At 42.6% G+C, this 25,317-nt stretch overlaps 1 protein-coding gene across 1 annotated transcript in view; it reads right to left on the bottom strand.

Annotated features, from left to right (window-relative positions):
• Positions 1 to 23,385, bottom strand: part of ndst2a (N-deacetylase/N-sulfotransferase (heparan glucosaminyl) 2a) — a 40,884-nt gene extending 17,499 nt beyond the window's left edge. Inside the window, exons 1-4 of the mRNA XM_085442529.1 lie at positions 23,321 to 23,385; positions 18,379 to 20,022; positions 9,104 to 9,191; positions 5,775 to 5,929 (exon numbers count right to left, since the gene is read on the bottom strand). Coding sequence (XP_085298655.1) covers positions 5,775 to 5,929; positions 9,104 to 9,191; positions 18,379 to 19,446 — 1,311 coding nt within the window. The 5' untranslated portion in view covers positions 19,447 to 20,022; positions 23,321 to 23,385. The remainder of the gene's footprint in view (positions 1 to 5,774; positions 5,930 to 9,103; positions 9,192 to 18,378; positions 20,023 to 23,320) is intronic.
• Positions 23,386 to 25,317: the final 1,932 nt, after the last annotated feature.

The raw sequence follows: 25,317 nt of genomic DNA, 5'->3' as shown, positions 1-25,317 counted from the left end.
TGACTTTAGAAAATAATATAAAATAGTGTGCAACACCACTGAAGTTTTTTTTTACCTCTCTTTTCAACCAACAGCAGTCACTCTCCTCTCCAAATAACTTCTGCTTAGCTTTCCGAGCTTCCCTCGGGTCCTCTTAATCAGTGGTCTCCAACCTTTTTTGCGCCACGGACCGGTTTATGCCCGACAATATTTTCACGGACCGGCCTTTAAGGTGTCGCGGATAAATGAGGGAGGGGCTAATAATCGGCTCTGTCATTTTTAATGATCGTTGAAAGCCCAGATCGTAATCGTGATTAAAATTCGATTAATTGAGCAGCCCTAATATAAGACAAAGATAACAAGTAAGAACAAAATGCAGTTAATAAATGAAGGAGTTTATGCCGCGATCCAAGGAAACTCACGAACACCTTTTATGCACGGTTTGATAAACATCTATCTCAGGAGCTTTTGCTGGAAGAGGACAGCTGCCCTCTTCAGATATCTCAGGCAGTCGTGTGTAAATACTTCAGGAAAGTAAACACTCAGTAAGCTCCTGGACCAGACAACACTCCAGGTCGGGTTTTCAAAGCGTGTGCCCACGAGCTGGCAGATGTCTTCACAGACATTTCCAACCTTTCCCTGCTCCAGTCTGCTGTCCCAAAATGTTTTAAGAGGACCACCATCATCCCTGTCCCTAAGAAAACTAATGTGAGCTGCCTAAATGCCCATCGCCCTGTAGCACTCACCGCCATTGCTACGAAGTGCTTTGAGCGTACAGTCAAAGCTCACATCACATCTTTAATCCCTGCTTCACTTGATCCACTCCAGTTTGCCTACAACAGATCTATAGACGATGCAATAGCAATTGCCCTCCCCCACCTGGACCAGAAAAAAAAAAAGACACATGCGTGCGGATGCTGTTCATTAACTATAGCTCCACCTTCAACACCATCATACCATCCAGACATGTAATGAAACTCCGTAACCTGAACATCAGCTCTTCCCTGCACACCTGGATACTGGGCTTCCTGACAGACAGACCAAAGGTGGTTCGGATCAGCAGCATCACCGCATCCACACTTCCACTCAGCACAGATGCCCCCCAGGGATGTGTGCTCAGCCCCCTGCTGTACACCCTGTTCACCCACGACTGTACAGCAACACACAGCTCCAACACCATCGTCAAATTTGCAGATGACACCATCATCATCAGCTGCATTTCTGATGGAGATGAGACGGCATGCAGGGCAGAGGTGAGAGCCCTGACATCATGGTGCCGCGACAACAACCTGCTGCTTAACGTCAGCAAAACCAAGGAGCTCATTGTGGATTACAGGAGACTACAGAGAGGAGGCCACACCCCCATAGAAGGAGCAGAGGTGGAGAAAGTCAGCTGCTTCAGATTCCTGGGCATCAACATCACCGAGGATCTGAGTTTGTCACACCATGTTGGTGACCTGAGATCAGCACAGCGCATCACCAGGACTGAATTGCCAGCCATGCAGGATCTCTGTAGACATCACTGCATGAGGAAGACGCAGCGGAACCTCTGATCCCAGCCACAGACTTTTCACACTCCTGCCGCCCGGCAGGCGGTGCAGAAGCATTCAGACCCACACTAGCAGACACAGAGACTGTTTCTAGCCACAAGCCATCAGGCTTCTGAACTGTTGACATTCTGCACACACCATTACACACTCAGTACAACTATTGGACTCTATACACTGTCACTGTAACCGCTTTAAATCCTCACTGCACAGTTTTGCACAAACTGTAAATACCAAACAATTGTTTCAAATGTTCTTAATATTTAAAAATAATAAAATACTAAAGTATTATTTTATTATTATTATTGTTATTGTCCTTCTTTAATATACCTGTACACTTTCCATATGTACATGTAAAGCTGAGGGACACAAGAATTTTATTACAGGTAAATGTTAAACTGTTTATCCGTATATGACAATAAAACTTGAAAACCCACTCCCCGACTCTCGCTCTGGCTCACGCTTCATGTTCTTTGCTTCCGAGTATATTTCACTTGCTGTTCATTAATAAAGTCTTGTTAGAAAACCAAGTATTGTGCCTCCATCTGAAGTTGCATTCGGGTCCACTTTCACGCTCGGGGCATCCTTAGCAGCAACATGTTACGGCAGCATCGGCCAAACCAGTTATTAGGTTTAGGGAGCGATCGTTTCCCCCACACACACAGTTCCATGTAGATATGGATTTTTTCCCTTAATAATAAAAACCTTCATTTAGAACCTGTATTTTGTGTTTAGTTGTGTTATCTTGTCATATAATCAAATGTTTGATCTGAAATATACGCAGAAAAACATTTTCTGCCTCTTTCCTCGAAGTTAGCTTGAGACTTCAACTGTTTCTCAATTTTAAAGAAAATTAACTGTCTCTAAAATTATTACATCAGACAACAGCACGTCTATTTAAATGGGTATTTTTCAACATTTTTAAAAGTTGAGCACATTTACAATCAATGAACTATAGCACGTAAGTTCATTTTTCCTGGACAAAGACAGAATCAACCAGGATCTTGCAGCATGTGACATTAGAGACGGCTCACGTGTCTGAAGTAAAGTAAATGAGTCACACTGTCCGATACTATCTGTATAAACCTGTGGATGCATCCTCATATCTACATGCAGGATGTTGTTTCTCTAATCAAAGCAGCTGTCAAAATTATGTACAGGTGAACATGTTTAAAGTTTTGACTGGTACCATCTAACTGGTAAGAACATTTACAAAATGCATTTAGAAAAGTCACTTGACATACCATACCATACCACCTTTATTTATAAAGCACTTTAACATAAAACCAGAGTTCACAAAGTGCTGTACATGCTAAAAGCAAATTAAAATGAGATAAGATAAAATAAATAACTAAAAAACTAAAATAAATTAAAACATGTCAAAACAAATTGAGTCAACCCCTCTAATCAATGGCAAAGGCTTCAGCGAATAAATATGTTTTAAGAAGACTTTTAAATTCAGAGAGAGAAGAGGCCTGCCTTACATGCAAGGGTAGATCATTCCACAACTTTGGAGCAACTACAGCAAAAGCACGATCACCTTTAGATTTATACTTAGTTTTTGGTACCTTAAGGAGCTGCTGATTGGCGGACCTAAGGGAACGGGGAGGTGTATATGGCTGTAGTAGCTCCGAGAGGTAGGGGGGGCCAGGCCATTAAGAGATTTAAAAGCAAATAAGAGAATTTTAAAAACAATCCTAAAATGTACAGGTAGCCAGTGGAGTGAAATTAAAATAGGGGTAATGTGCTCAAACTTTTTTGTTCCAGTTAAAAGACGTGCTGCAGCATTTTGCACAACCTGCAGGCGCCTAATGGACGCATCACTAACCCCAAAATAAAGTGCGTTACAATAATCCAGCCTAGAAGTAACAAAGGCATGGATTACTGTCTGAAAATGCTGTTTCGATAAGATAGGCTTTATTTTGGCTAATTCCCTCAAATGAAAAAAAGCTAGATCTTACAGCAGCTCTGACCTGGCTTTCAAGTTTAAGATTTGCCTCTATTTTAACTCCCAGATTAGTGATGACTGGTTTAACATACTGTGCCAGTGAACCAAGATCTATAATAGCCTCAGAAGCGCCACCAAAAACCATCACTTCTGTTTTCTGTTCATTAAAATGTAAAAAGTTCAAAGCCATCCAGGCCCTTATATCATCAAGGCATCTGAGCAGCGGGTCTACTGAGAAGCCATTTATCTTTTTAAGTGGGAAATAAATCTGGGAGCCATCGGCGTAGCAGTGGAAAGAAATCCCATGTTTCCTGAAAATAGACCCAAGGGGTAGGAGATATAGAGAGAAAAGAAGCGGGCCTAAAACTGAACCCTGTGGGACCCCACATTGAAGAGAAGCAACAGAGGATACAAACTCCCCGAGTTTCACAGAGAAAGTTCGCTCTGCCAAATAGGATCTGAGCCACTGCAGTGCGGTACTCCGCATACCCACCAACTCCTCTAAACGGGAAATTAAAATATTATGATCCACTGTATCAAAAGCAGCAGTTAAATCTAACAGCACAATAATAACACAGTCACCTGAGTCATTTGCCAAAAACACATCATTAAAAACTCTTAAAAGGGCAGATTCGGTACTATGTAAAGCTTTAAAACCAGATTGGAAAACTTCTAAAATACCGTGTTCTTCTAGGAAGGACATTAATTGCTTGTAAACTACCTTTTCAAGAATCTTTGAGATAAAAGGCAGTTTGGAAATAGGTCTGTAATTCGCAATAATATCAGGATCAAGAGCAGGTTTCTTGAGTAGAGGCTGAATCACCGCATGTTTGAGATTGACAGGTACAACACCAGAGGACAAACTACTATTTACAATGGATTGTACAGCTGATGCTATAGTGAGAAAAACCTCTTTGAAAAATCGAGGAGGGAGAGCATCATAAGGGAACCTGAGGGCTTCATGTAGGGCTGCCACAAACGATTATTTTGATAGTCGACTAGTCACCGATTATTTATGCGATTAGTCGACTAATCAGATCATCATCCACTGGACGTAAAACTACAGCTTATTGCACCAGCAGCATCTGCTCTTATATAACTATCATTAGCTTACAGCTTTAAGTGTTTAAGGTCTGTGCTAACTAAAAATAAAGACAAGATGATAGTTTATTCAATTTTAATGAAATTTGCAGATTGTTTCGGTAAAGTTTAATAAACTCCTTGCTATCTAAAATATAACAGGACACCGGAGTAAATTCTCCAGCATCTCACACTTCTGATAATCAGCTGTCTGCTTGACGTTTATTCAGCTGTGTAAAAACTATAACTTTAATCTCAGCCAAACCGATTTACTCAGGAACAAATAAAATACTAAAAAAAAAAAGCCAAACAATAACATTTTTAATTTATCTAAGTGACTCATATATATTTAACCTGAGTCGCGAAAGACGGCGGTGGGTTTGAAAACAATTTGTCGGGAGTCCGGTGTTCTCACGGCGCTAGTGACCTAGCCCCCGGCTAGCTATCGAGCTAGTGGGTAACAGACGTCTCCGAAAACGTCGGAGCGCTTTTGAAAATATGTGGTGTCCTGATAAACTGAGCCGATATTTGAGGTTTACACAGCTACATTCTCGCCTGAAAATATGTTAAATGTTTATTTTGTGACCCAGAAAGAATAATAAGAGTAATATTAAAACTAACTAGCTACCGCCATTGTTGGAAACTAAGCTGGGCCGCGCTATGAATTCTGGGACACAGCTGCTTCTTCTTCTTCGGGGTTTAACGGCAGCTGGCATCCTTGTACATGCTGTGCTGCCATCTTCTGTTTCAGTCCGTTATTACACTCTTAAATCCTGCTATTATTCCTGCGTCTTTTGCGATCTTACAAAGCTTCAAACGACACGTCGACTATTAAATCAGTCGTCGACGATTTTGATAGTCGACGTAATCGTGACTAGTCGACAAATCGTGGCAGCCCTAAAGCAAACACAGCAGAGGAAGAGCCAGACGGCGAGCCACACACACTGGCGCCATCTTGGAAAAAGATGCATCACAAATACTGCTATATCATGTAAAACTATACGTGACCACTGCTGCAGTGAAGAATATTCACTGAAATGTGAAGTGACATGTCAAAATGACAGAACGGTGTCAGTGTAACTGATCAGATGCACCTGCGGAATTGTTTTTAAAACTGCAGCATCTCCCTCTCTGTAATCTGCTGTATTTTTGTTTTTGTTTTATTGCAGGAAATCAAGCTTCCATATTGTGAGACTGCCCAGTGTAATAATGTTGCCCACCTGAGCAAAAACCTTGTTGAGTCTCATCTGCTCAGCCAGAACGCTGACATTGTGGAAGAGGTGAGGCTGCATGTGGCTCCACATGTGAGGAAACCACCAGAAGTCCATCCTGTGTTGCAGCAGCATGTCATCTCCCTGATCCTCTTCATCAGTGCCTGAATACAAACAAGCAGGTGCACACACAGCATAATTAACATGACCTGATCTGCACCGAATTCACTTTTATCTAGGAAGAGAAAGTGTATGAGATGAGCTTGCCCTGAAACCCAGAATGAACAATTAATGTTTGAGTCAGTGCCAAGTATTTTAAAGTCACAGTAGCATTGCCCCCCTCTGACCACCAAATTCTAAATATTTGTGCCAAATATTTCCCTCAAAGTTTAAGACATTTCACATTCACAGGAAAGGAACTGAAAAATGAATGAAATCATCCAGTCAGTGCTGCTGATCGTGCAGCAGCGACGCTAACAAAGGAAACCAGTTCTTCCAAACAGACTTTACAGCATCTGTTTTAACCTGCACAGATCAAAACTATACTTGGTAATGTTTCGAGCAGCAAGCTGCACTGATGAAATTATATCAGGCCGTTTTTACACATGAACGTTAGGTCAGGATACAGCGGGTAAAATAAGTATTGAACATACAGTGGGGCAAAAAAGTATTTAGTCAGCCACCGATTGTGCAAGTTCCCCCACCTAAAATGATGACAGAGGTCAGTAATTTGCACCAGAGGTACACTTCAACTGTGAGAGACAGAATGTGAAAAAAAAAAATCCATGAATCCACATGGTAGGATTTGTAAAGAATTTATTGGTAAATCAGGGTGGAAAATAAGTATTTGGTCAATAACAAAAATACAACTCAATACTTTGTAACATAACCTTTGTTGGCAATAACAGAGATCAAACGTTTACTATAGGTCTTTACCAGGTTTGCACACACAGTAGCTGGTATTTTGGCCCATTCCTCCATGCAGATCTTCTCGAGAGCAGTGATGTTTTGGGGCTGTCGCCGAGCAACACGGACTTTCAACTCCCGCCACAGATTTTCTATGGGGTTGAGGTCTGGAGACTGGCTAGGCCACTCCAGGACTTTCAAATGCTTCTTACGGAGCCACTCCTTTGTTGCCCGGGCGGTGTGTTTTGGATCATTGTCATGTTGGAAGACCCAGCCTCGTTTCATCTTCAAAGTTCTCACTGATGGAAGGAGGTTTTGGCTCAAAATCTCACGATACATGGCCCCACATGACATTCTCCCAATCCTCTGCTGTATCATCCATGTGCTCTCTGGCAAACTTCAGACGGGCCTGGACATGCACTGGCTTCAGCAGCGGAACACGTCTGGCACTGCGGGATTTGATTCCCTGCCGTTGTAGTGTGTTACTGATGGTGACCTTTGTTACTTTGGTCCCAGCTCTCTGCAGGTCATTCACCAGGTCCCCCCGTGTGGTTCTGGGATCTTTGCTCACCGTTCTCATGATCATTTTGACCCCACGGGATGAGATCTTGCGTGGAGCCCCAGATCGAGGGAGATTATCAGTGGTCTTGTATGTCTTCCATTTTCTGATGATTGCTCCCACAGTTGATTTTTTCACACCAAGCTGCTTGCCTATTGTAGATTCACTCTTCCCAGTCTGGTGCAGGTCTACAATACTTTTCCTGGTGTCCTTCGAAAGCTCTTTGGTCTTGGCCATGGCGGAGTTTGGAGTCTGACTGTTTGAGGCTGTGGACAGGTGTCTTTTATACAGATGATGAGTTCAAACAGGTGCCATTCATACAGGTAACGAGTGGGAGACAGAAAAGCTTCTTACAGAAGACGTTACAGGTCTGTGAGAGCCAGAGATTTTCCTTGTTTGAGGTGACCAAATACTTATTTTCCACCCTGATTTACGAATAAATTCTTTACAAATCCTACCATGTGGATTCATGGATTTTTTTTTCACATTCTGTCTCTCACAGTTGAAGTGTACCTCTGGTGCAAATTACTGACCTCTGTCATCATTTTAGGTGGGGGAACTTGCACAATCGGTGGCTGACTAAATACTTTTTTGCCCCACTGTATATTCACTCAGAAAATTGGTGATATTTTAAAAGATGCTATTGACATGAAATTCTCAACAGATGTACAATGCATGCAATCCACACATGCAAGCTTTAGTTCTTTCCACAGATCTTTAACTGGATTCAGATCAGGCCTGGCCATTATTGCAGCTTTATTTTCGTTTCCTTGGCTGTGTGTTTGGGATCACTGCCCTGCTGAAACGTCCATCTTCGTTTCATCTTCATCATGTGGGCAAATGGCAGCAGATTTTATTTGAGAATGTATCTGTACATTTTTCCTATTCATCCTTCCTTCAATTATATGAAGCACATCAGTGCTGTATGCTGACAAACAGCCCCACACAATGAGGTTCCCACCTCCAAACCTCATTGTAAGCATGGTGTTTGTGGGGTGATAAGTAGTGTCTTTGACTCCCGTATCCAAGAGAATCTCAAACTATATTTTCCCAGTATTTCACAGGCTTGTGTAAATGTTTTTCAGCAAACTGTAAACACGCCTCAACATGCCTTTTCTTCAGCATCAGAGTTGTGTATGGTGAGCGTGCATACAAGCTATGGTGGTTGCATTACTTATTGTTTTCTTGGAAATAATTGTACAGGCTGCTTCCAGATCTCTCTCCACAAGTGGTCATCAACTTTTTCAGCTGGTACTGTGATTTTCCATGCCTGTCACGCCTCCCTTTCTTCATTTGTTGAATACTTCTTCCTTTCTCATTATTACAGATAATTTATGGACCATCTATGGTTTAATTTCTTCTGGATTGGACACGTTGTTACCGACATCTGGTAAAAGGGTTCATGTCAATAGCACTGCGGCAGGTCTCTGGCCTGCTGCAGTGATCTCATGAGACTGTGTCAGGCTGGCAGTGGGGACAGGTGTTTATGAGGGGACTAATGACTCCCTCTCTTTATATAGTAACGGAGGAGACACTGTGGAGGAAACTGCAGGAAGAGTTCGCTCCAGGCTTCAAGTTGTGCCGAAATAAAAAAAGAGAGCTTGTGATCAAAATAAAGCAACAAAAACCACAAGCAGCGTTAGAAATATTTTTACTTGTGTTGACATGTTGAATACTTTAACCGCTTTATGTTCCACATTTGTACTTTTCCACATGTAGCACAGCAGGAAATGAGTGACCTTCTGAATACACTGAGGGGTCACTACACCAGCATAGAACACAAGTTTCCATTTTCACCTGCATGTTTGAATAGAGCAGTCTAAAGAAGTTCATGGCTGTTGTGAATGTAGAAAAACAGAAAGATTATGCATACCTGTGTGATAGAACTTTCCCGAAAACCCCAAGTTAAAGGTGAAATTTGGGACCAGTGCTCGCAGTTTGTTTTGTGTGTTGAGCAATGCCTGTAAAAGGATGACACATTTTAACCGTTGCCAATTACAAAAATCAAGCCTTACTAACAGAATCTAACCTGAAGGATGAAATTTGACAAAGAGCAGAAATGCCACACAATGGGTGAAACACAGGTCCATCCTTGTAATATGAAATAATCAGTCAAATGGATAGAGTCAAACATTTATCCAACCTACCACCTACAATTACATTAGATTCAAGAATTCCAGTTAGTTACAAATAAATGAAACCTAAAGAGGCAGTGAAAGGAGCTTGCAAAGAAAAGCGTCTGGACTTCTTTAAGTTGCTTGAAGACGTTTCACCTCTCATCCGAGAAGCTTCTTCAGTTCTAAGGTCAAAGGGTGGAGAGTCCCAGATATAAATCTAGTGGGAGTTTCCCCCCACAGAGGGACAAAAGGACCCCTGATGATCCTCTAATCGCCTGAGCCAAGGTGTGAAACTGGGTGTGGGTCCCAATCAGCCAGAGTTTCGGGTGTTCATTGTGAAACCTGGCCCCACCTTATCATGCGAATTCCTGAGGTCAGATGGCCCAGGATGTGAGTGGGCGTTAAGGCGTCTGGGAAGGGATCTCAAAACTGGATTATAGATGGCAGAGAGTTGGTGTCGTAAACCCCCGCCTCTGTTCAAAGATGGTCGCTCACAGTGGACATAGATGGCTTCTTTCACTCCTCTTTCAAACCATCTGTCCTCTCTGTCCAAAATGTGAACATTGTCATCCTCGAAAGAGTGTCCTTTGTCCTTAAGATGCAGATGGACTGCTGAGTCTTGTCCTGTGGAGGTGGCTCTACTATGTTGTGCCATGCGCTTGTGAAGTGGCTGTTTGGTCTCTCCAATGTAGAGATCTGAGCATTCCTCGCTGCACTGTACAGCATACACCACATTGTTAAGTCTGTGTTTTGGCATTTTTGTCTTTCGGGTGAACCAGTTTCTGTCTGAGCGTGTTGCTGGGTCTGAAATACACTGGGATGTCATGCTTGGAGAAAACTCTCCTGAGTTTCTCTGATACACCGGCTACATAGGGGATGACAATGTTGTTGCGTCTGTCCTTCTTATCCTCCCTCGCTGGTGTCTGGTCTTCTTTTCTGTGCCTCTTTGCTGACTTTAAGAACGCCCATTTAGGATAGCCGCACGTTTTGAGTGCTTCCTTTACATGTGTGTGTTCCTTCTTTTTTCCTTCAGGCTTAGAGGGAACATGTTACATGGGACTCTCCACCATTTGACCTTAGAACTGAAGAAGCTTCTCGGATGAGAGGTGAAACGTCTTCAAGCAACTTAAAGAAGTCCAGACGCTTTTGTTTGCAAGCTCCTTTGACTACGATGACCTGGATGACTGAGAACCTTCACAGACCTAAAGAGGCAGTGAAAGGTGGAACCTGAAACATTTCAAACTCTACTGCATATCTCCTTGTTTCTGCAGGTCAAGCTTTAATGAGCTTTAGAAAAAGGGTTTAAAAGATCAAAATTATTCAAAAATCAATCACTCAAAGATGGTGGCAGCTTTAAATATATTATCCTTCATCATTTTTCCATTAAATAGTCAGCAATGAATCAAATGTTAGGATTCAAAAACACCACTGAAAGTTTGTCTGAAATGTGATATAGACTTGATTGTTTCAGTTTTTTAGTAACAATTTTAACATTTTAGTAGTACTGAAATAGATTTTTTTTGTGTTTTATTATCCGTAGGCAGTGCTAGTATCACAATATCAAAAAAGCCAATTTTGCAGGTGAATTTTTATATGAAGTCTACTAGGGATGCACCACATTTTCTAAAGTACTCGTACTCGTTAAAAGTCCCCCGATACCGAGGACCGATAGCACGGTCTGAGACCTGTCTATGTTTGAGCGGCATGTAAGGGGTTAATCCCACGCTGTGTTGCTGTACCCACGCTTATTTACCCACGCTTATTTACCCATGCTTATTAGCACAGAGGAGCATAGCTGATGCTAAAGCAGTGGGGCGGAAAATAGTTGGGCATTTTAAACATTCCGCCTTAGCCTACTCCCGCCTCGAGGACATTCAGGGACAGCTCAACCAGCCAATAAAGAGACTGCAGCAGGACGTACAGACGCGCTGGAACAGCACGTATTACATGCTCCAGTCCCTCATTGAGCAAAAGCGAGTGCTGGGCGTGTCCGAGCACGAACTCCCTTACTATCTCACCGCTCACCAATGGGCTCTTATGGAGACGACTGTTCTCGTCCCCTTTGAGGAACTAACTAAAAAAAGTGAGCAGCTACGATGCACTAGCCTCTGATGTCATCCCAGCTGTGACTGTGCTAGTGAGACTTCTAAACAGAGAAACAGATGAACAAATTTAAAATTAAATTTTGTTTTTTTATAATTATTTATAAAAAAACTATTATTATAAATTATTTATATATGGCACGGTGGTTAGCACTGTTGCCGCACAGCAAGAAGATCCTGAGTTAAATTCCACCATCAGGCCGAGGTCTTTCTGTGTGGAGTTTGCATGTTCTCCCTGTGTTTGCGTGGGTTCTCTCCGGGTACTCCGGCTTCCTCCCACCGTCCAAAGACATGCAACTTGTGGGGATAGGTTAATTGGATAATCCAAATTGCCACTAGGTGTGAATGTGAGTGTGAATGGTTGTCTGTCCCTATGTGTTAGCCCTGCGACAGACTGGCGACCTGTCCAGGATGTACCCTGCCTCTCGCCCTATGACAGCTGGGATAGGCTCCAGCGCCCCCCGCGACCCTGAAAAGGATAAATGGAAGCGAATGGATGGATGGATAATTATTTATTCTGTAATATGTTGCATACAACATGCTTTTCATTTTAAATAAATGTTCTTAATTCCAAACTAGTCCCTTGTTTGTTTGTTTTTTGTTAAATTATAGGACTAAAGCTGTTACCTGCAAATTTAAATCATGTTTTCATTAAGTACTCGGTATCAGCGAGTACTAAATGCAAGTACTCGTACTCATTTCCAAAAAAGTGGTATCGGTGCATCCCTAAAGTCTACTTTTTACCAAACTGTAAACAGAGTGCTATTAACAAGCAAATCATTTTTTGATCTTAGCTACATTAATTGAAAAGGGTTTAACAAAAGTATTGCAAAGATGTTTTTAATATAGATAATATAGATACAACCATTTTTAGACACAGACGCATATTCAGATGCTCAAAATTAATTGGAGAATTCACTAAAACAGTTTCATGGCCAGATGTTTCCTTATTATCTCATGGCAAATTAAGCAGATAAAAGAACTGGAAATTATTCCAACTGCTGAACTTATATTAGTTATATTTTAAATTGAATGCTCAGCATGAGGTCAAATAGAGTTTGATGCAAATTAAAGAGGCCATTAGGACAGCGTATTGTCCCAGATTTCAACAAGCGATTCAATTCTGATTCATAAAGTCCTGATTCAACTCAATCCCGCGCTGGAAGATCAAGATGGCCATCAAGATGGCGCCGCGGATGGTCGCCCTGGTGCTTCAGTGCTTTACTTTTGTTTTGTTTTTGTGCATTTCTTCCGTGTCTGGGCACTCCTCTGGATACTCGTACACCAGAGAAGAGCTCCTTAACTACAGGACTACAACGCCTGTGGATTTATTTCCAATATTTGTCGCATCTGCGGCAGATTTACTGCTGACTCTGACCAGGAAAGCGAGACGCCGAAAGAGAGGGAAGCGAGCCGGCGCACTCGTGCGTTTGAGGAGACGCGGACTGCGAACTGCTCTTCCTGGGATCTTCCTTTCTAATGTACGCTCACTCGGGAATAAGATTGACGAACTGGCCCTGATGAGAAGCATGAACAGAGACTTTGCCTCCTCCTGTGTCTTATGTTTTACGGAGTCGTGGCTCAGTGAGAACATCCCAGACTGCGCGCTCAAGCTGGAGGGCTTCCATCTGCTGCGCGCGGACCGGAGGCCGCTCTCTCCGGTAAGTCCAAAGGTGGAGGTCTCTGCTTCTACATCAATAGTGGCTGGTGCACAGATGTGACAGTGATTGCTCAGCACTGCTCTTCCTCTCTGGAATATCTTTTTATCCACTGCAAACCGTTTTATTCTCCGCGGGAGTTTGCTTCATTCATCCTGGCCGCTGTTTACATCCCGCCAGACGCAGATGCGCAGGCAGCTCAGTGCGCACTCGCGGAGCAGATACTGCACATGGAGCGGACATTCCCGGACTCTCTCATCATTGCTCTTGGGGACTTTAACAAAGCCAATCTGAGCCATGAGCTTCCAAAATATAAGCAGTATATTAAATGCCCGACCAGAGAGGAGAGGACATTGGACCACTGCTACAGCACGATCAGCGGGGCCTATCGCGCGGTGCCCCGCGCTTCACTCGGACTTTCTGACCACGTCATGATCCACCTAATCCCCGCGTACAGACAGAGGCTGAAGCTCTCCAAACCTGTCGTGAGGACTAAAAAACTGTGGAGCAACGAGGCTGTGGAGGAGCTTCGCACGTGTTTGGAGACCACAGACTGGGACACAATGAAGGCTGCTTCTAACAGCTTGGACGAGTCTACGGACACTGTCACCTCCTATATCCACTTCTGTGAGGACAGCATTGTGCCATCACGCACCAGGGTGAGTTATAACAATGACAAACCCTGGTTTACTCCTAAACTCAAAAAGCTGTGGCTGGAAAAGAGAAAGGCGTTCAGAAGCGGAGACAGGGACTGCTACAGAGAGGCCAAGTACAGGTTCACTAAAGAAGTGGACATTGCTAAACATCAGCACTCTGAGAAGATGCAGCAGCAGATCTCAGAGAATGACTCGGCCTCTGTGTGGAAAGGTTTTAGGAATATCACAAACTACAAGCCTAAAACCCCCCACTCCACTGATGACTTGCTCTTAGCCAACACCCTCAACGACTTCTACTGCCGTTTTGACGAGCCATCAGGCAGCCTTCACACCTCCAACGGCCCCAACAATAGAGACACTTTGGACACTAATTCCCCCACCTCTCCCCCCTCCATAGAGCCATCACCACCTTCAAACTGTTCACCTACAACACCCCCCTCCTCACCCCACACAAAAGAGGATTTCACACCACCTCCTCCCACCACAACTCTTCATATTCATGAAGCAGATGTGAGGAAGCAGTTTAAGAACCTGAATGCTCGGAAAGCTCCCGGCCCAGACGGTGTGTCTCCTGCCACCCTCAGACACTGTGCAAACGAGCTGGCCCCAGTGTTTTCTGGCATTTTCAACTCCTCACTGCAGGCATGTCATGTGCCTGCCTGCTTCAAGTCCTCCACCATAATCCCTGTCCCCAAGAAACCTAGGATCACTGGACTAAATGACTACAGACCCGTGGCTCTGACATCTGTGGTCATGAAGTCTTTTGAGCGCCTAGTTCTCTCCCATCTCAGGACCCTCACGGCCCCCCTCCTGGACCCCCTGCAGTTTGCATATAGAGCCAACAGGTCTGTAGACGACGCCATCAACATGGCCCTACACTTCATCCTGCAGCATCTGGACTCCCCAGGAACCTACGCCAGGATCCTGTTTGTGGACTTCAGCTCTGCCTTCAACACCATCCTTCCAGACCATCTCCGAGACAAGCTTTCCCAGATGAATGTGCCTGATCCCATCTGCCGGTGGATCACTGACTTCCTGACGGACAGGAAGCAGCATGTGAGGCTGGGAAAGAATGTCTCGGACTCCCGGACCATCAGCACCGGCTCCCCTCAGGGCTGTGTTCTTTCTCCTCTGCTCTTCTCCCTGTACACCAACTGCTGCACCTCCACCCACCAGTCTGTCAAGCTAATCAAGTTTGCAGATGACACCACTGTTATTGGACTCATCTCGGACGGGGACGAGTCTGCCTACAGGAGAGAGGTTGAACGTCTGGTGTCCTGGTGCAGCCACAACAACCTGGTGCTGAATGCCCAGAAGACAGTGGAGATTATTGTGGACTTCAGGAAGCACACAGCTCCACTCCCCCCCATCATCCTGACTGACACCCCCATCACCTCTGTGGACTCATTCCGCTTCCTGGGTACCACCATCATCCAGGACCTGAAGTGGGAGCCCACCATCACCTCCGTCATCAAGAAAGCCCAGCAGAGGATGTACTTCCTGAGGCAGCTGAAGAAATTCAACCTGCCAACACGGACGATGATGCAGTTCTACACTGCAATCATCGAGTCCATCCTCACCTCCTCCATCACCGTGTGGTACGCTGGAGCCACTATCAGGGACAAACAGAGACTGCAGCGTGTTGTGCGCTCTGCTGAGAAGGTGATTGGCTGCAGACTCCCATCTTTGCAGGACCTGTACACCTCCAGGACATTGCGGCGTGCAGCTCGGATCTCAGCTGACCCTTCTCACCCTGGACACAGTCTGTTTGACCTGCTCCCCTCAGGCAGGAGGCTCCGGTCCATTCGCACCAGAACCTCTCGCCATAAGAACAGTTTCTTCCCCTCTGCTGTTGGACACATGAACAATAACCATATGACTGTACCCACCACTAACACATGACCCTACGCTGTGTTCACTGCATCATTCCATGATTGGCACTGATCACCACCTGCACTCATGTATATATCTTTCAACGTAGCACTCTTAATTCTTATTCTCATGTATATATCTCATGTATATCTCATGCACATATCTTTCCACGTAGCACTTTTAATTCTTATCCCTACTTTTATTTTTTTCCATGTCTATTTAAGTGCTATTTATGACACTATGTTTGCACTGAAGCACCGCAGCAATTTCCTAATGTTGTAAACCTGCTCAACATTTGGCAATAAACCCCATTCTGATTCTGATTCTGATTCTGGAAGCAAAACAGCCAAAATAAGAGAAAATTTATATCAATTTTTTTTCAAACATGAAACGTTGTTTTACACTTCTTTTACTGCTGGTTCAATGAATTCTGGTTGGAGAGTGACAAAACCTGCAGTTTCAGAATCTGTGAGATGTCCACTTTAGCACCCGACGGTGTGAACAATCGCACTTTGTGTTTACATTTTTGCGGAGTCCATTCACCTGCTCTTTAAGGCAGCTGTTGGAGTACTTTTGTGTACTCTTACCTGAGATTTTGGCATTTCTGGAAAACAACCATTTATATTTAAAAAATGATTTTCACGTTTTAAGAATCTATATCAGATTATTCAAATTAAATTAAATTTGAATTGGGAAATTGATTTTTCTAAATCCTAGAGGCCATCACTGGAATAAACAAACAAACCTACCCTATAAGGTAAAGTCTCCACAGCCGACTCTGTGCAGTGACAACAAGGGCGTAGATTTGGCTTTGGCATTGGTGGAGACGGATGATTCAACCACCGAACCCTGCCCTGTTTCTTATTTTTTCCTTTTTCTCTTTACTTCTTGATAAAAAAAAAGGAGAAATATACTTGCCTACATATGCTATTCTACATGCTTTTAAACCATTTAAAATTATAATTCATAGTTTTATATGTGAATTATATAACGTTAAATTACTATTAAACAAATGACTGATATATACAAAAAAACTTGAATTTTACAGTGTTTACTTATTGGATAAAATAAGTTAAATGTCACTGTTATTATTGTCCAAATTCAGAGGCTGCGTCCACCTGAGGACCCGGCCTTTTCGGTCTAAGTGGGCCGGGTCCTCCGAAAGCCGGGGAGACCGGAAATGAGCGACTGTGAAATTGGATATTCTAGCCGTCAGAATTACGTCACCTCTGCCGTCTGCTCCTTGCTGTCTAAAATATAACCGGACACTGGCGTAGATTCTCGACCGTCTCACACTTCTGTTTAATTAGTTTTCTGATTGACATTTATTTAGCTGTGTGAAAACCCCGGAGGAACCCTCCCAAGGGATTAATAAAATTTTATTTAATCTAATCTAATAACTTTAATCTCAGCTAAACCGATTTACTCACGAACAAATAAAACACAGAAAAAGGCCAAACAATAACATGTTTAAGTTATTTGAAGTTTACGCAGCTACATTCTCGCCTGAAAATATGTTAAAAGTTTATTTTGCAACCCAGAAAGATTAATAAGAGTAATATTAAAACTAAGTAGCTGCAGTAGTAGTAGCCATTGTTGGAAACTGGAATTGGCTGGGCCAATCTGGGATATGGTTTTTCAATTTTGTTGCCCAGGTGGAAAATCGGGAGAAATTGGGGAGAATGGTGGCTCCGGGAGATTTTCGGGATTCTCCCGGAAAAATCGGAAGTGTTGGCATGTATGGCCTAGCATAGCCTGTAACGTTATTATGAGGGACACATTTTATGAGTGAGCTTGACTTTAAGTGACTTACAGGTTTCTTTGAAAAATATTTTTTTTAGATTCAGGTCTTTCCTTTTTGCTGCCATCCTCCTCTCCTCCTTGCAGGTCCTCGCAGCGCAGGCTTGCTGCTGCTAAAACTAAACAGAGCTCCCTGAAGGGCACAGTCAATCACATTGGCCATATTTGTCACATGAGGTAGGACTCCAGTTGAGGACGTAATTTAACTCTTTCTGCACAGCTGGGTGAGTGAGACATTGACAGATGTTTTTTTGTTTGTTTGTTTTTTTCTTTCTATCGGGTTTGTTTTTCTTCACTCGAAGAGATCAAATTATTGGTGGGGAGAGTTCAATAATCGCTGTATATTGGTGGGGACATGTCCCTTCCGTCCATGCCAAATCTACGCCCTTGAGTAACAAAAAACAAAAAAACAAACAAATAGAAATTTTGGGCACTGGGGCCCAGAGGGACTCATGGATGTGGAATTCTTTTCATGGTAAGAAGAACTGATTCAAAATTAATCTAGGGAAGTTATGCCTACCTCAAGAGTGTTCCTATCATTGTCTGAGCAGGGTACCGATCAGTACCCAATAGCGCGGCTTTTCATTTTCTGCTTTCTGTTTTAACTTCAGTGAGACTTGGTGATGTCTAAGGAAACTGCAAAGAATTTTCATCTGAGCATTAAAAATAATCCATATACATAAAATTACTTAGAAACCTCTGAAATGGGATACTGTGCATAAAAATGGATATAATTCCTAAACAGTTAATGTAATGTATTTGTTAAACCCCTTGAATTGAAGGTGATATTCTACACTTTAATCACATCTTGATTGTTTGACTTAAAATCAACTTTGGTGGTGTACCAAGGCAAAATTGCAAAAACTTTGGTACTGTAAATAAAAACAAACACAAAACAAAACAGAGGAACCAACTGTATGTACGGCTGACAAGGCTCACCCACCTCCACATCAGACACCTTCATACGGGTTCCCTCCTTGCCAACAAATATGTCGTCCACGTCTACGAGGATGTGACGGTCCAAGGACAAACACAGTCTCTTTCCTGTCAAGTAGGCAATAGCATCCACAAACACTAGCTTGTGAAGCCAGTAGTTGAGATTATTTCCAAAAAGAACTCTTTGAATGCCATCGTGGAGCCCCAAGTCTTGGATTACTGTGGCATGAAGGGCCCGCAAAGGGCTGGGTCCAAAATGCGCCAGTGTATCTGAGGTCTTGGTTCTAGCTAGAAGCACTGGTTCATAGGTAGAATGGTTAGACTGGAAAATGGTCCAGTCATCGCCTGGTAAGGAGCCCTGCTCCATCTGATTAGGCTTGGTGATGTAGAGTAGAGGAGCAGCGGGGTTGATGCGGTAGTCCCTGAGTCCCAAGTGCGAGTGTAGATAGAGAGGAAAGCCTTTGAGCTGTGCACTGAAAGGAGAGTTTTCATTCGCTTTGAAAAAGCCAATGACACCTACTCCATACTCAGCACAATACTTGTCCAGCAAGTCACGGTTCCACGAATCAAGATTGACATATTTCAAGACATTTTCATAGATGATCAAAGTATAGCGTCCACGGTTACGTTCTGTCAATGTGGGCATGTCACCTTTACCAGGAGCAATCTCTGTCCGGTAGTGAAAGCGACTTGACTCCAATATGGCTACAATCTCCTGGCCCAGTTGGGAATAGATGCTCTCTACAAATACCAGAACCACAGGCTCCGTCTTTAAATTATCCTTAACATGGTGTAGTTGTCCCTGGCGCGGAGGAAGAAAAAGTGGTGCCCTCTGGCCACCTGGCCCTCCTTCTGCATCGCCCGTACTTACTCCTAGTGAAATCCCACCACCTCCGCCACAATCACTAAAAGGTAAAGGAGGGGCCTCCTTGATTTTTGGGCTGTTGGAGACATAGTAAGCTAAAAAGGCCATGGACAGCAAGCAGAAGATGATGAGCGCCAGGATGAGGCGATGGAGCTCTAGCTGGCGGACACCTCGCATTAGCTTCCAAACACCCAACCCTGAACCCACCATGGTGTTTGGAGGGTAAAGGCAGGACTGGACAGCAAGAGGCAGTAATGATTAAGGAAGGACAGCAGATAAGGGAAGTAGGAGCAAGAGGAGAGGGGAGTGGAAGAGGAAGATCGAGCAGTAGATACTGGCACCGGGATGTGCTGAAGAATAGCCATTTACACTACGTCACCATGGCCAACATCATCCATTACCTCTTCTGTCCTTATGGCTCAGCAGTGTCAAAAAACAAACAAACAAAAAACTCTGCAACTTCCTTTCTCCAATTTGAAAGGTACCAATACAGGGTCTGAAGAGTAAGAAATGTAAGATGGGTCAATAAAAATGAACACCAACACCAGTGGTCTCTGGCTGAGAACTGGTCGGGGTCTTCAATACCACACCAAAAGTTCAATCTCAAGTTCCTGCCGGTTGGTCAGCAGTTCTTAAAAAGTTTAAGCAGATATTGCACAATGCGAGTGTCTCTTCTTTTGCAGATGCCTGACAAGTCCGTCAGCCATGGAAGCATCAATGCTTGTAGAATGTATTTTGGGGCCGACCCTCCTTGGGACACATTGTCTGTACATTGCCGAAAGACACCTGGAAAATGGGGAGAGACAAGTGGGAGGGTGAGAAAAAGGCAGTGAAAATTACAACAAAGGGTAAGGGGGAAAAATGATTCACTAGACATCAGCTGTTAGTTCTTAGAGCCATTCTCAAAAATTCCATGTTTTCTGTAGCCACAATTACGATATTAAACAGAAGAAAGTACTACTCTACACACACCATGGACAAAGCAAAATCAACTACACATTTTATAGCTTGTGTTCCTCCCCCTCCATTCCCCTAGAATTTACAAAGTACAAAGAAAGTAAATTGTCAATACTCAGCAATGTGCCAATTCTGCATCACTTTAACATCTGTTTCATTGCTACACTAGAAAAAAATCACTTGGTTTAGACGAGAGTTTTAGTGATAGTGAGAGTTTAAGTATAGGAACTCTGGTAGTTACTAGGGGTGGGCGATATAAACGATATACGATAGAAACGATATAAATTTGGCCAACGATAGAGATTTTGACTATAGAGATTGAAAATGTGACGTCACTCAGGGGTAAAACCGCAAAGAATTCTGGGAACTCGTGGCAAGAGGTACTAGCGCACGCAGGCTTTCAATTGAAATCAGTTATACAGCGATAAAAAGAAGCCCAAAAAATGGCAAGAAGCTGTTGTATTATTAACTGCAATAGCCGGTCGCATGACAGCCACGGAAAGCCGACGGGTAAAGAGATCGGTTGTTATCGGATTACGTCGTTGAAGAGAAATTGTTCGAGCCATGTTTCCGAAGTAACAAAGAGGCGACGGATGGTCTGGATTGCAGCCATTCAAAGACCAAATATAACGTCCCAGAACACTCCAGCTCACAGGTTAGTCTGCTCCAAGCATTTCCACAAAGGTCAGTCTGCTGTTGTAGTTAATCCGTCATTTTTCTTAACATAATTGGTGATATAGGTTACAAGCAAGTCTGGCGCTGAACAGAAATTGTGGCGCTATGCTCCTTTGTTTATTGTGCATAAATAGTGAATTGTCCTGACACAATATTGTGTTTCGCTTCTGTTATTATGGTACATTGACAAAAACATATACTTTTATTCACAGGATAAAACAGGTTTTTTGTATCACTAATTGTCCAGTACGATTACAGCATACAGTATTATTGTCACTGCTACATCTCTGTGATGCGTACCAGAAATTATTTCTACTACTAATTAATTACCGTTGAGCTCAAAGGTTATATTAATAAACGGTTAACAAATGTGTATTTATGACGACGATTTGTGAGGCTGGTAAACTTATGATATGTACGATGGTCTTTACTTTCTACACGGTGCATTTCAAGGTCCTGCACCCATCCGTCGGTAAACTGTACCTGGGCTTGTTGCAGTGACCTGAAGTTACTAAACTTCATGAGTGTATGCACTCACTCCAAGAACCGTATAATTATAAATATGAGCGTGGTGAAGTTGGGCAGCACGCTAACGTATTTTGTCCCTCTGTGTGCTCGTAAGGATCTAACACTTTCACTGGTTTGATTTTTTTCCTCGTATCTTTTCTTTGACTTTTCATTAAGTCTGTCTTTGTACGGACCGGCATTGTTCTCCTTCGTTTTGTACATACCTTTTTGGGGGGCAAAGAAAAAGCAAGAATTTATTGGAACCGAAGAATGAACGTTTTGCGGTGCTGCAAATGCTTGCATTTGATGCAGGTACTTGGATTGTTTTGCCACGAGTTACCGGCATGCAATGCGCGAAAGTCACGTGGTCTGTCAATCTCTATACCGCTCTAGCGCGATAGCGCATGTTGATGATGTCATCAAGCTGCGCCTGTTTTGGTCGAAAGCATCGCAGCGGCTACAACCATTATCATCTGCAAATTATGCCGGGCGACAGTCACAGCAAAGAGATGAAGCACTCTTGAAATATGGGGAAAGCCAAAAACTGCGCTTCCTCCACTTCCGTAACATTGATTCATTAATGTTGAATTCTCTCGCAGCTGTTCTGTTCCCATGTTGTTGCAGGATATTAATGACTAACCTCGTATTGTGGATGAATAATCTCAGTTGTTCTCCTGACTGAAGTTTGGCCCGTGTATAGCATCCTGCCATGCGATTGCATTTGTCCCTGACCACCAGAATCCCTCACGTTAACTTTTATCGAGTGGAAAAAAAGTTGGCGTTCATCCTCCAGCTTCACTGTGCTAATGTTATGCTAACATAGCTGTGTCGCTAGCAATCACGTAGCACAACATTATATACCAGGTAGTCCAACTTCAGTAACCCTAACTTTTAGGTTTATGTAAGTATGTCTGTGAAGGTTCTCGGTCATAGTAATCTAAGGAAATTGGAAAGAAAAGCTTTTTTAAAAATGTTTTTTAATTAATTAATTAATTTTTTAGGTCTGACACTTTTTTTTTGTCTTCCCTTTGCCAGGGTCGCAGCGTTTTCTTGGGAGAAATGTTTCGTCACTCATCCAAGGAACTAGGTACTTCAGTCACCGTTTATAAGGTTGGGGAAACCTGCAGACAGCTGAGTCTGATGAGTGACAAAACATTTCTCCACTGAAAATGCTACTCTAGATCAACACAATCCCCTTTTTGGTCATGCTGAGATATGCCAATTTTGAGGCAACATCTAAATAAATAATTTAGACTACAGAAATGAGAACAAATGAAGCATTTCTGAAAATAAAGTGTCTTAAGAGAGAAACAGTTTATTCCTAAGATGTTTGTTATGTGAAGGCAATAGGGCATACTTTTACTCAAGACTTTTGCACAATACTGTCTCAATGAAAATTTGAGAAAACACTGATTACACAGATAAAATGTATCAGGATAAGATCTGTAGATGACTATAGTTCTGATCGAAAGTTTAAGATCACTTCAAAATGCTTGTTGATGGAGCTGCAGAAGCTGGTGACACCTAGCATAATCAGCCGGATGATTGACACTTACATGCTCATGCAAGTTAGCCGTGTTTGAATACTTTGCTTACACACCGCTTTGGTCATGTTTGGAAACTTGATTTCTGTTTAGGGGGTGTTGGCAGGTTTTTTTTTGGAGGTGTGATCCTAAACTTTTGATCAGGTGTAAAAACAGCCTGTTTCAGTTTAAGCATTGTTTTCAATAAATTGCATGATTGAAAAATATTTCATCTCACTCCCATTTCTTCTTGTTGCATGTTAAAACTCTACTTTAACCCTGTTAAGATCCAAACATGCAAAATAAGATTTTTTGCCATTTTTCAAGTGGTCTTAAACTTTTGATCGGCACTGTAGTATAACTCTGATGCCTCTAGAACATGAAGATGGACTAAAGTTGAATAAGGAATAAAATGTACTGACATTACTTGAACAGCTTTCCATCCACAGTTGCAAGTCCTTCAGCTCAACATTGGTGCCACCATCTGAAAAAGGAAAGATGAGATAGGAGTGATTAAGATAGTGAGCATAGGAGTACAGAAAAAAAAATACAGAAAATTCAAGTTATTAGAATAGAATAGAATAGAATTCAACTTTATTGTCATTGCACATGCACAGGTACAGGGCAACGAAATGCAGTTTGCATCCATCCAGAAGTGCTTTAGTGATATAGATATATTACAATATATATATTAGCAATAATATAGATATGTGAGTATATTACAGAAATGGGTCTATTACGGTATGTTATAATGTACACGGTATGAAGTATGTTGTGAATATTCTATAACTATAAGTATGTACAGGCTGTAGTGAGTACAAGCTATCTACAGGCTATGAACAGGATATAAATATGAAAAACTATACAGAATATGAAATAAATAACTTTACAGAATCTGAGATATACAGCTATACAGAAATGGGAACTGTGCAAGTTGTAAACAGTTGTAGGGTTAAAGATTATCGAATGTACAGAATGATTATTTACACAGAGCTATACAGTAGTGCAGTTAAGATAAGTGAGGGTGTGGATAGTTTCTACAGAGGCTATATAAAGTGCTAGTGGTTGTGAGTGGCGGTTCAGTCCATGTTATTATTGTGTGTTTGAGGGTACAGTTGTCCATTGTGGGGGTGTGTGTGTGTTCAGTCCATGTGTTAACGTGGGTCAGATGTCAGGAGGCAGAGTTCAGGAGTCTGACAGCTGTGGGGAAGAAGCTGTTCCGGTACCTGGTGGTCTTAGTCCGGAGGCTCCTGTAGCGCCTCCCAGAGGGCAGGAGGGTGAAGAGTCCATGTGATGGGTGACTGGGGTCTTTGATGATTTTCCCAGCCCTTTTCAGACACCGCTTCCTGTAGATGTCTTTCATGGCAGGAAGTGGTGCTCTGGCGATGCGCTGGGCAGTTTTCACGACCCTCTGCAACGCCTTCCGGTCCGAGGCAGAGCAGTTCCCGTACCAGACTGTTATACAGTTGGTCAGGATGCTCTCGATGGTGCAACGTAGAGCTGGGCGATATGAGATTTTTTCATATCACGATATGTTTTTTTTTTTCATTTCAGGCGATAACGATATCTATCACGATATAAGCCAAATAACTATATTTGTAAGATTTAATTGTGCCGTTGCTCACAAGTAAAATGTGAAATAATCAGCACCTTGTTTTTATTTAAATATTTATTTCCCATAATAAGTTCATCCATTAAGCGGACGCGAATGGATGGATGAAGTTCAACAGGGTAGATGTACTTAAGGAACATGAGACTTTTCCAGATAAATAAAGGCAAATATTGCAAACTACACAAAAGGCAGCCGCTAAAGCGTTTAAGTTTCAAAATAGAACAAACGAAACAGACTACTAAATTGTCAATTCCACTTAGAAACAAAATATTAATTCTAAAGATAAATCTTTGTTTGTTTTACAGAAGAACAGACAAAACTGACTAACTTTTGTCAATATCAAATAAACTGAGAACTAAAAGGAAATTCTCAATCTCTCCTTGTTGTATAGCTTAGCTTTTCAAACAGTTTTAACAGTTACTTTAGTCTGACGAATTAGCGCTTCCAGTCAGAGACTGAGGCTACGTCCACACGTACGCGGGTATTTTTGAAAACGGAGATTTTCCGTTTTCGTTTTAAAAAAATAATCCCGTCCACACATAAAGGCTGAAATGAAGGAAAACGCTGCTATGAACATGCCAAAGCAGCAGGTGGCGCTAGATTCCTAACCATGCAGAAATGTTGGCCAATCAGAAGTCTAGAAGCCTCGGTGGGAAAAAGTAAACAAAGCTGGGGCATAGAAGCAGAACCGAGTCGTATGTGTGGAGGGACAGTAACTGTGTGTATATGTAAGCATTTAAACACTGCAGAGAGTAGAATTAACAGTAACAGTATTGTAGAAATTCATTTCACCGAAACAATAACGTG

Source organism: Copadichromis virginalis, linkage group LG19 (assembly GCF_057382275.1).
Source record: "Copadichromis virginalis isolate Kocher_CV1m ecotype Utaka linkage group LG19, C_Virginalis_male_GT1.1, whole genome shotgun sequence".
Classification (NCBI taxonomy): Eukaryota; Metazoa; Chordata; class Actinopteri; order Cichliformes; family Cichlidae; genus Copadichromis; species Copadichromis virginalis.
Note: the sequence above shows the minus strand (reverse complement) of the source record. Positions and strands in the feature narration are given on the sequence as shown.